This window comes from Trichosurus vulpecula, chromosome 6 (assembly GCF_011100635.1).
Source record: "Trichosurus vulpecula isolate mTriVul1 chromosome 6, mTriVul1.pri, whole genome shotgun sequence".
NCBI lineage: Eukaryota > Metazoa > Chordata > Mammalia > Diprotodontia > Phalangeridae > Trichosurus > Trichosurus vulpecula.
The window spans coordinates 48,844,492-48,856,713 of NC_050578.1; the positions used below are offsets into that span (position 1 = coordinate 48,844,492).

Consider the following 12,222-nt stretch of genomic DNA (forward strand, 5'->3'; position numbering starts at 1 on the left):
AGCCAGGCCCGTGGCACCAAAGGAATGGGGTGGGGGAAGATCGACGGCTCTTTATCGACTCTACTTGTTCCCCTTTGGACTCGCGCTCCTTGAGATAGCGCCAGTAACCCGAGTAAAGTAAATAGAGACACGTGGGTGCCTGAGAGAAAAAGGGGGGTAGGGAGGCAGAGAACTATATCTCTTAGATGAAAACCTACCAAATGTGTGTCGACGTCCCATAACTGTCCAGATCTGTGCTGGGATTGGGAAAGCTATCTAGATTGAACCCCCAAACTCTAACACCAAGGCTTTTCTCCTAAAGATATCCAAGTTAGTGCCGCCATTCTTCACCAAGGTTGAGTGTATAGAAAGGCTTTGGGAAGATAGTGCCCTAAGAAAAATAAATACATCCCACATTCCCCTTACATCATGAGCAAGGCTGTATGTTGGAGAGGCAGCAGGTCAGAAGATCACTTGAGTCTGCCTTTAGGGTTCAAGGTATGACAGAACATTCCCTCCCCAAGGTGTATGTTTGGAAGGAGGAGGATATCTTTAGGTTTATCGAGGTTGTTTTTTTGTAGGGCTGGGTTGGCATTGGGGGAATGTTACTCTTAAGAACGAACAAAAACAAACCCCCAGATGTGGTATTCCAAATTCATTCTTCCAGCCGTCTTCCATTAGTGACTGTGAAATGATGGGCAGAATGGTGTAGCCTCAACTAATACTTCCTTTACCTTTCTGGGTCAAGGGAGGAGTAAAGGGTGTGAAAGGGACAGTGTTGTGGTAGGAAAGAATAGCAATATTAACACATCGTATTTGAAGTAGCCAATAAAAGGGCTTGAAAGTAGATGGGAGAAAACCAGTAGGGGTTAGGGTTAGATGTTTTGCACTTGTCTGGGTCCCAGTGAATGGTGCGGTTGTCACAATTGACATTGCATAGTCTCTTTTAGATGCTTGTAGTTGTCAGGGGAATTTCTTTCATCAGCCACAGAAATAAGGGTGCTTTAAAGTGTACACACAAAGAGAAACACGCAGCCCAATAGTTGGGAAACTAAACTCAAGTGAAGTTTATTTAGAAAATAGTAGCTAAAGCTTGCTCTTGATGCGGTCCCCAGGGAAAATCTTCCAAGGAAGTCATCTGCACTCTGCTACTGTGTCTTTGATTTGTTTAGGTTTAGAATTTCATTTTAAAGATGAAAAATAAATTTTAAGATTCAAACCTCCCCCAAAATTCTGTTCTAACCAGTTCTTGGGTAAATGTGGATGTGTGAAGAGAATATGAGGGCAAAAGACTAGAGAGGCTCAAACCTTTGTAATGCAATTAAGTCTCCACATGGCCTTGAGATGGCTTCCTCAACATCATTAAGGTCAGAGCTATGTTCAGATCCTAACAAGATATACAAATAGACACATATGTACATACACATATATATTAAAGTTATAAAACTATTGAACAAATACATGGTCAAAAATACATCATAGGACTAAAGCGTGTAGAACTGAAAGGGGCTTGAGAAGCCACTTCATTATTTTATACACGAAGACGTTGAGTCTCAGGGAGTTAGATGATTTGCCCAGGATCACCCAAGTAGTAAACATCAGAAAGGAGATTTGGGCCCAAGTTCTTGGATTCAGACTCAGTACTTAATTTGAACTGTTTTTCTTCTTTAATTTTTGTAGGTACCCAAGTAATGTGTTTTGCCACTCCAACAATACTTAATCTGTCCTTACTTTATTCCCCATGATTAAAACATTTTAAAAAATAATTTTAGATAAAGTGCTGAGCCTCCTAGAAATATTACCACTATTCAAATAGATTATATATTCTATAGCTGTCTATATAGATCTAGATCTATACATTATATAACTATATAGAGATATATAGCTTATAGAGATATATTACCTTTATAAAAATAGGTAATGCTGAATTTGTTAGGAAGTTTAGTTGCTATATATTGTTGCTATATACTGTAACATGAGATTCTCTTTCTTTTGGTGATATGGATGCCATGTGATTAGGTGGTCAGACAAGCACAAACTTCTCAGGAGTCATACCATGACAAAGCCAGAGATCACCCTGATGAAGGTAAGCGTGCTGCTGCTGAATACTCTAATCAGATATGGTCTTTTTTAATATACACACAAGTGAACCAATCTGACATTACTTTGTAAGATTGTATATGTAGTTTTTATAAAATTTAATACAAATGAGAAAATGTGACTGAATTATCTGATTTTTAAAATTTGTCTATATTTTGGTGGACATGTGGATTTCATGGTGAAGAAAAAGTTTAGTGATATAAACATGTGAGTAATATTTTAAGGGTTTAAACATTTTTTTCTTTTCTCCCCTTTCCCTAAAACCATCACCTTTCATTTTGAATGACTTCTGTTACTAATATTCTAATGTATTATATGAAGAGTTTAATTTTTCTTTTCTAATACATAAAAATTATATATATTTTTAAAAATAAAATAAGAATTATAATAGATGGGCCATGCTCTAGTTTTTTGATGGAACAATGTATGCGTTAATGTCGTGGTTGGGGTGAGAAAAAGTACGTGTTATTTGAAGGTAGTACAAGGTGATCCTTGTATCCTCAGTGCCTAGCATATGGTAGACTCATAATAGATGCTTGTTGATAGATTAATTGGTAGCTTAATTTAGGAAGATGTAGCATTAAGTTTTGTATTTTTTAAAGTCAGTAATAATTACAAAATGCTGATAACCCGTCTGTATGACCTTGGCCAAATCACTTAACTCCTCTGGGCCTGTCGCCTCTGTTTACTCCTCCTACAAATGAGGGGGGTTATACTGTGTGATCTTTCAATGGTCCCTTCCAGCGATAAATCCTATGATCCTTTAATCCTCCATGATCCATTTCTGGCATTTACCGTTTGTTTTGTTTTGTTTGGATGTGGGGGCAGACTGGGAGGGATAGATTTAAAATACATATTTGATAGATTAAATGAAGAGCTTCATACAAGCTAATAGGTCCCAACAATTGGTAGGGTTCCCCTGTATGCCAGACTGCATTTCTGTTCTCCTTAATTACTTACAATTGGCATGACCAGGATGAATTGTTCATACATGCAACACATCAGCCAGCAAAGGAAGTGAAGCTGTGTGACTATATAATGCCATGCTTTCTTCTTGGCCACAAAGTCAGTGGTCGAGAGATAAAAATCTATGTGCCCAGAACAATTCCAAATACTTACTGCCATTGACAGGATGTTGGTGTTGCCACAAAATGGAGCCCCACAGAGTAAACCTTTTATAAACTTAGATCCCTGCCCGTATTTGTCAGATACGACTCTCTTCCTGTCGGTTTTATGTTTCTTTTTTTTTCCTCTGGTAACTAAGATAGTATTTTTAAGTGCTGTCATTACTGGTAACATAAATGAAAGATGGAGACATTGATGATATGTCAAGAGAGATGATCAGCGTTTATGAAACTTTGGTACCATATTTGTTCTCTTCAATGACTCTATGTTGCCTTAGTCCACTTTGTCAAATTAAGTCGGATGGACAATTTTTTTTTTTAGAACATCAGTCTATGGTTTAAATAAGTTGAACCATATGTTTTAAAAACATCTGTTTTATTAGGCTTTTTAGCGCCCAAGTACACAGACTGCCATTTTAAACTATATACATATATAAAATATTAATTAAAGTATTCTGTAATCAGGTCTTTTCTATAGGAAGAATATTTGCTTTGTGACTATTGAGCTAGAGATGCAAAAATAAATTGACCTAGAAATAAAAATATCAATGGATCATTTGTTGTTTGCTTGATTTTTAGCAGGAAAACATCCAGATGGAGGATTATACAACAAGGGCCCGTCCTACTCCGGTTATTCTGGGTATATAATGATGCCAAATATGAATAATGACCCTTACATGTCAAATGGATCTCTCTCTCCACCTATCCCTAGAACAGTGAGTAATATATTTCTATTTAAAGCTTTTTTCCCCTCCAGATTCAAAATCTAGTGATTGTCTTTAAGTATTTGGCTAAAAAAAAATACTTGAATGTTTGTGTGTTATACACCAGATCTCAGACTGAATAAATGCATTGATGATTGCTGGACTTGCTATAATGGAAGTTTTGGTGAGCTTGACCTTGGAATATTAGCTTTTGAATTAATTGGAGGTATCCTCATATATCACATGTAAATTCTGACTTTGTTTCGCATCTACTCTGTTTTAATAACAGTAAACACACACACAAACTACAAGCATATTGTGCTCTTTATATAGAAAGGAAAATTTTGATAGAATCTTTCAGTTATCTAAGTACTGCATTGTTTTTGGTGTCCAATGGTTATCAAAAAGGAGCATATTAAAGTAGAAAGAATTAGAGCCATATAGGTGGTTATAAGGCACATTTCAGCTTAAGAAAAACCACAACTTTTCATTTACTTGTCAATAATAATATCGCTTTTCAGTTTCATTTTGAATTTTTGCAAGCTAGTATATGAAGATAATACATAGAGGACTGTTTCTCTTTTGGGTAATAGATTGAATGTAACTTTGAAAAAGTTCTGAGTTGTGTTGGCATAACTTTTTAGAATTTCAGACTTTATTAATTGTTAAGCATGTTTGACGTTCCTGAGAAGAGTAAATAAAAGACTTCACTGGGTTGAAGAAAGTCTAATGGAAAAGTCTGATATATGTAGCATTTGAATACTTGTTTCAAAAACAAAAATAGGTTGGCCTTTTTTACAGGGAGATGACATTACTGACCTGAGTAGAGCTTGACTCTGAGTTATTTCTCCCATAGTTGTTAGGTATTTCTGTTGATTCATCTACTCTCCTTTTACTTTGTGAATCAAAAGCACATAACAGATTAATGTTTTTTAAAAAATGTGGTCCTGGAAAAAAGAAAAGTAAGACTAGATGAACTGGTCCAAGTGCAGCATCTTAGTTTCATTATAGATCATATGGGGTGTTAAATCTAGGGACACAAGAGGTATTTTAATAAATGTTTGCTGATTGATGGATAGGAAAAGGTTATTTTATTAGTAACAACACCTTCCATTATCCACCTACTTGAACCCTTTACCTCATTGAAGAAAAATTCACAAAATCACCCAAGGTTCATTAAAATATCAACAGCAATCAATTCTTGATAATGATTATTTATGATGATCTTAAATCTTTTTGGTCATACCTTTGAAAAGATCAAATATATGTTATTAGCCACCTAGAACTAGATTTTCACAAGTACTGTGAACTAGAAATTATTTTTTTGTATAAAATATAAAAACCAATGTTTGACATTTTACCTAATGACAAAATCTATCAAACTTTTAAAAGTAGCTTGGTCTTTAATCAATTGATTTTGTTCTTTTGGTTGGGAAATAGACCTTTGGGGTTTCATCATAGGAAATACTTAGGAGCGCAGACATTGGCCTCCTTCTTTAAAATGTGAATTCATTAATATGACCGAATAGGATTAGGCATTCAGATTCTTAATCATCAGTTCTTTCTGGTTTTTTAAAATTTGCAAATATACGAGAGAACTTCTATTTGGTGGACTAAAAACATGTTAACTATTAGATATTAACTTTAATGTTTGCATGGGAGAATGTTTTGATTATAGGAACAAATGAATCCGTTGCTTATTTTTAATTTTAGTTCTAGAGTCTACATAGACTTAATTAGGAACATCCAAACAGCATGTAGCATCGGGCTTACCAAATAAGAGAGCTTCTGTTGAAAAATATTCAGGGTAACAATTTTTTTCAGCATCCTGAATTATAGCTTCCAACATGGTGATAAATATACACATATATGGCCATTAGAAAAAAATCTCATACTTCTTTATTTATGATTCCTAGAAAGTGAGACTGACCTGACTGATCTTCCCTTTACATTTTTTTTAAAGTCCACCCAAACCAAATTTTCTGGCATTGATAAACGAGACCCAAGAAAACCCCCAAACTTTTCTGCCCTCTTAAAACCAGTGCTCTTCCCTTTCTACTCTTCAACTTAGCCCAGCAGAAACTGCTTGAGGATTTTGATTATGGGGTGGCTAGGAGGAAAGTACTTGGGTAAACCTCAAATCATTTGTATAAATGTGAGTTGTTGTTCTAGCGATCATTTCAGGGGAGATACTGGTGGCCTTGTATTTTCAGGGAACTGATCAAAATTCTGAAGTCATTCTGTTGAGCAGTTCTCTACTTGAACAACTTATGGCAGAGTCAGTATAAAGAGTGTGTGTGTGTGTGTGTGTGTGTGTGTGTGTGTGTGTGTGTGTGTGTGTAGCTCGATGGCTTAAGATGGTGAAGGCTGTGGGTAAAAAGCATTTCCCCTTGCTGACATGGTTATCTTCTGCCCGCCATTTTTTTTCCTGCTACATTTTTGAGCAGATTTCTCTTAGGCAGTGTTTTCTCGTGGTACTCTGGAGTTTGCATAATTCCAGAAGCTGTTCAGGTCTAGCCACAAGGCTATGTGTGTTTAGTTACAGAATATTTTTTTAGAGTCCAACTGAACTGCAGCCTTTGCTTTTTAATGCTTAACAGCTGGGTTTTTGGTGTTTTTTTTTAATGTGTAAGAGATCAAAAACACTTTAGCCGGAAGACAACCTCTCAGCCTTCCTCCTACTCATTCACCTCGGCCTTCCTGCTCTTTCACTGTGTTCTTAGCTGCCTTGAGTTTCTAACTGTTCCTGGAGTCCTCACTCTAGCCTCAGCTAGATTCCCATCAAAGGTGTCAGAGGTAGGTGACCATTTGTGTGAGCTTTTGGGGCTTGGGTGGCAGTCACCCTGTGGCATCCCTGCCATTTGGTATTTGCATAACAAAGTAACCACTTGTTTACTGCATCTGTTCCCTGGAGGTGTTAGGACTGGAAACCACCTGGTAACCTAGATTCCTTCTCCCACCCCATTCAGAGCATCCTCAATGATTTGTATTTATTGGGAGATCAACCTGAAAATGCTAGTGTTGGCTAACGAGTGGCAGCTACTGAGATGTCTGAATGGAAGACATTTCATTAATTCTAAATACAATTGCCCTTCTTTAGGTATCCACACTCAAACACACATTTTTTAAAATCCAGTTTTGTTTGTTTTTTGTTGTTTTTTTTTCCTCTTCCAGGATTTACTGGGGAGTGAATGGGTCTCACAAAAAGGTGATATAATGTAGCCCTAAGAAAAAACTGTTTAAAAAGACCCAGGACCCAGTGGGCATTAATGTGTCAACTCAGCAAACCTTTATTTGAGTTTGTCTTAATGGAGCCTGCAAAGAAGATACAGAAGCTTCATTAGATGTTTTGAAGCAGGAGCCTAGGAAAGTTTATTAGAAGCATGCTGCTAATTTTTTTCTGAATACCAGTGGGTGAAATTGGTTTCAGCCTTGCTGACCTCACTGTGGTGAAAGTTGTCTTTAGTGTGGCTGTCTATTCATGGATGGTGTCAAACTTCCATTTGTCCCTCATAGCCACACAAAGACTTAACACCTCAGAAGAGAAACAATTCGCTTCTCTTCAGGTAGATAGAGAGGGGCAAAGCAGCATCGGTGAGCATGTTCAGGAAGCTAGAGCAAAAGCTGCTGTTCAAATTCATACCCAAACCACAACGCCACCTGGGTTGTGTAAATGTTGCTAATTTAATTCTTCATTTTTCTTTCTGTTGTTTCTCTGGTGAGAAAGGAAGACAGCATCTAAATCAAATTTGTCGAAGGTGACGTTTTTCATATAGTAAGGGCTTTTGTGTTTTATCCTGATTTGTACCACTATTATTGAGGATTTCATCTTCTATTTCACTGTTGTATGACTTTTATTTTAAGGAAGTCAGCCTTTTAATTGTGCAATAGATAGAATTATTCTTAAAACAATTTTTCTTTAAATTCCTCTCAATCTCACATACACGTACATTTAAGGGCAACTTTAAAAAATCTAAAAGTATTAAAGCAACTAAGGCATTTGGCTGTTCTTTTGCTTTAACAAATTTCCAAATGCTACTACATATGATGCAAATGTACAAACTTAAATGAGTAAGTTTTTGTTATTCAGTCATGTCCAACTCTTCATTAACTCATTTGGAGGTTTTCTTGGCGGAGATACTGAAGTAGTTTGCCATTTCCTTCTCTAGCTCATTTTGCAGATGATGAAACTGAGGCAAACAGGGTTAAGTGACCTGCCCATAGTCATAGAACTAGTAAGTGTCAGAGGCCAGATTTGAACTCAGGTCTTCCTAACTGCAGGCCTGGGGCTTTATCCACTGCACTACCTAGCTGCCCTAAAGGAATAAGTAATTTGACTAAGACACATCTTGTACTTGACCTTACTGAATCTTTATTGATATATGCCATTCTGGCTCTAGATCTTATGAACGTTTTCACTACTTAAAGTAATCAGCAATTTCAGCCCTTCCCACTCTTAAAAAAAGTTCCACGAATTTCTGTACTTTTTTTTTTAATTACTACCTGGATGTTGGGGCCCCAGTGATAAAGTCTGGTCTTCCTACAACCATGCAGTCCCAGGCTGAGCCATATTCTGAGGCTTTCCAGGTTTGTATGACCTTTGAAAACATGTGCTATGTTGAGAGAGAGAGAGAGAGAGAGAGAGAGAGAGAGAGAGAGAGAGAGAGAGAGCCCCTTTGGGGCCAGCCTGAGAATTTTGGATCTGCCTTTAAGAACTAAAGACAGCTCCATTCTAATTGAAGCATCAGAGTGTGATCTTAAGGGAAGTTCTTATTGATGAAGTTTATTTTCTGATCATTTGTACACTCTGGTTGGAAGGAGGCTTATTTATTCCCTCACTCCACTCCCACCGTGATCAAGGGACATGTTTTAATTGTAGGTAGAAGATAAATGGGCTATTAAAAGTGTGATGTTTGTTCCCCGACATAAACAGTAAGAGGCAGGAAAAATAAATGGGTGCAGATTTCTGTTCTGTCTCTCATCTGTTCAGCTGGCTTCTACAAGGCTTGAAGAGGGCCCTTTGCAGGACTTACATCCAACACGGCTCTCCTGGAGACATCAGGACCAATTCTGGCTCACCATGGTAACATTATCTAAGATAAGTTATTTTGGTAAACAGTTCACTACTGTTTCTCAAGGACAAGGACTTTTTAAAGAGTACCCTCGGCCGTAGAATATTTGCTACATTAGGAAGACATAAAACAATGATATTAATTTTAAAATTCCACCTGCTTTTCCCTGAAGCAACTTTACAACATTATTAATTTTTCTCTAATATTCCCTGAATAATATGTTTCGAAGTGTTAAGGTGGACTGTATTATTAATAGTTGCTGTGCTTGCAGAAACCATCAGTGTATAATAGGTAGGTAAGGGATGAGCTACCTCCTAAGTGATTTATTGCCCGATTCTTGGGGTGGTGGAGCTATCTCTATAAAACAAGGGAGAATCACTACTATCATGGTTATAAGATAGCTTAAAAAAAAGACACTGTGCCTGTCCTTCAGTAAGAAGCTATTAACCCATGTAGACTTTAGTTATATTTCTAATAGTGAACCTGGATTCGTAGTGATTTATCCATACCCTGCAAAAGTCCCTTTTATGGTAAGAAACCCGGATAGAGTTGGCCATTTAGAAGTAGGATCTGTGGTTGTGGAAACCGGCCGATATGGAATATAACTAGTGGCCTTATTAGCACCATGATGGAGTTAATCTGTCATTCTTTGATAGGTCCCTTTTAACTAATCTTGGGAGACTTACTCCTTAAGCATGATTTTCCTTCATTTATACTACCATACATATATATTTTTTTCAAATGAGAAACTAGATTAATTCTTGATTCTAACCCTCTTTTTGTCCCTTATGTGTATGTGTAGTCCCTTTTGTTCTCTTCAGAATAATTTTTTTTAAATGCATAAACAATTATATTGAAATAGTTATGAAAATATTTTTAAAAAAAAAATTAGTAGACCCAGTATAAGAACCACTCTCTCTCTCTGTCTCTCTGTCTCTGTCTCTCTTTCTCTCCGTGTGTGTGTGTGTGTGTGTGTGTGTGTGTGTGTGTGTGTGTGTAGAAATGTGTTTCTTTCTGCTTTTGGAACAAGATTTGAAACTTAAAAGAGAAAATATGTATGGTATTAGTATGGATACATGGGAAAACACCAGAATGTTTATGTTTTTAACAAAGAAAAGTGTATTTAGCTTATCACTCAGGCAACACCAAGATTCAACAGTTTGTTGGTGTTGCTGAATTGGGGGTAACCCTTTAAGAAGCTCCTTTTAACTAGTGTCTTAGTTAAAGTTAATTTGTTTCTGTTAAAATGAACCTCCCCTCCCTTTTCTCTATGTGTGTATATACTTATAAATACACATACATACACAAACATATGACTCTTCATCTCACTAGATTGGACATGCACAGCCTGATCAACAAGAAGCTTTGACCAACATGAGCAGGCTCAACTTTCCTTAGACAAACTGGTGCCCAGCCCTCAACCCCTCTCATCTTGCCTGGGGACCTCACCATATTAATGCCAGACTTAGTGCAGACATCCAATCGTCAAACTTTTGAATTGAAGAGATCTGCTGGCCTCGGCCTTTCCAGGTAGCCAGGATTACTGATATGTGCCATAAACCCAGCAGTATACCACCATATTATCTAAAGCAGCTGTTCTTAACTTGGGTTCTGTGAACCCCCAGGGGCTCCATGAATTGGTTGGGTTTTTTAATACATATTTTGATAACTTTCTGTATAATTGATTTCTTTTTATTTTACTTTGTATATTTAAAAAGATCATTCTGAGGAGGCATGTGTAGGCTTTATTGGGGTCCATGCCAGAGGGGTCCATGACACACAATAAGGTTAAGAACCACTGGTTTAAAGTGACTCACTACTTCTCTATCATACATTTATGACTCCTGTTCTACTCTGAGAGAAAAGCTGAAAACAATCCTTACTTACAGGGAGCTCACAGTCTAAGACGTAAATAAGGATTGTTTCATTTTATTTTTGTATCTCTAATGCCTAGCACCTCAAAGAGCTGACATTCTATGGAGGAGACACCACATACACATTATAAATACTGTTTATGCAGAATGCATAAAAATAAATATATAAATATGGGCTAATTTTGGGAGAAGGGAAAAGGCACTAACACTTGGGGATATCTTTTTGGAGATGGCATTTTGGTTGGGGGAAAGGCAGCCTTTGGACACCACTGAAATAGGATAAAGCTTTTTAGTTCTTATATATGCACATATATTCATATTTTTAACCCATGACCTATATGTTTAAATATATGCACATTTATTTACATTTTTTAAGCTTGTGATCCCATGAAGTAACAGGCCTTTCCTCTGACCCAGGAGTCAGATAAAGACTAAATTGATTTCTCAACATTCCTGGGTTGAGCTATTGTCCAAACAACTTGTACAAGGGTTGAGGGTCCCCCATGAGATAAACCTGAAAAGAAAAGTGGCCAGGAGATAACACAGGACCTAAAGTATTGAATATCTAACTGCTAGGTTTTGATCATTCAACCTGGGCTATTTAGAGTGCTGTCAAAGACAATTAGGGAAATTTAAGTCTCCGTGAAGTACATATATTTACACACGGACACCTATAGTTGGCCAAACCTCTCAAATTAAGGGGTAGTGTGTCTCACACCTCTAGGGAGAATTTAATAGACATTATACAACATAAGCAAGAGATAGATCAGAAGAAATCGTTTTTGTTGCCTGTCTTTTTCTTTCTCAACATTTTAAACATGATTGCAAGAACTCTTGCATGTGATGTTTGGGGTGCAACAGTGTGGGAGAGAGTTGAAAAGCTTTTTGAATTTTATACTTAAAGTGTTTGTGAGGCCTTTAAAGATTTCATTACAGATCAAATGCCCATTCCACAGTTATTCCTAAAATGATACAGGCTGAGACTTCTCAATCAGCAAGTTTTTATTTATTAATCATCTGCCATGTCTCTGACCCCATGTCTAGACACTGTAGAAACAAAGACCAAAAAGAAACAGTCTCTTCCCTCAAAGAGCTTATATTCTATGGAAGAGACAACACACACATACACACGTATATACATACATATGCATATGAGTATATATGTATATGTGTACATTTATTTTAGTGCATTCTCTCTACATATATGTATACATGTATGTAGATATACATATACATGTGTACATATGTGTATGTACACATATAAATGCATTAAAATAAATAATATCTGAGGACATCAGGAAAGGCTTCTTATAGGAGATAACATTTGATATGAGCTTTGACGTAAACTAGTAATTCTAAGAGATGGAGG

General features: G+C 36.8%; 1 protein-coding gene across 5 annotated transcripts in view; it reads left to right on the forward strand.

Moving 5' to 3' along the window:
* Positions 1-12,222, forward strand: part of LEF1 (lymphoid enhancer binding factor 1) — a 172,601-nt gene that overhangs the window by 1,336 nt on the left and 159,043 nt on the right. For 4 of the 5 annotated variants that reach the window (XM_036765388.1, XM_036765392.1, XM_036765390.1 and 1 more), the window contains exons 2-3: positions 1,999-2,065; positions 3,786-3,919. In XM_036765388.1, the coding sequence (XP_036621283.1) occupies positions 1,999-2,065; positions 3,786-3,919 (201 nt within the window). Of the gene's footprint in view, positions 1-1,998; positions 2,066-3,782; positions 3,920-12,222 lie in introns of all 5 variants that reach the window. The other variant, XM_036765391.1, reaches the window with a different exon arrangement.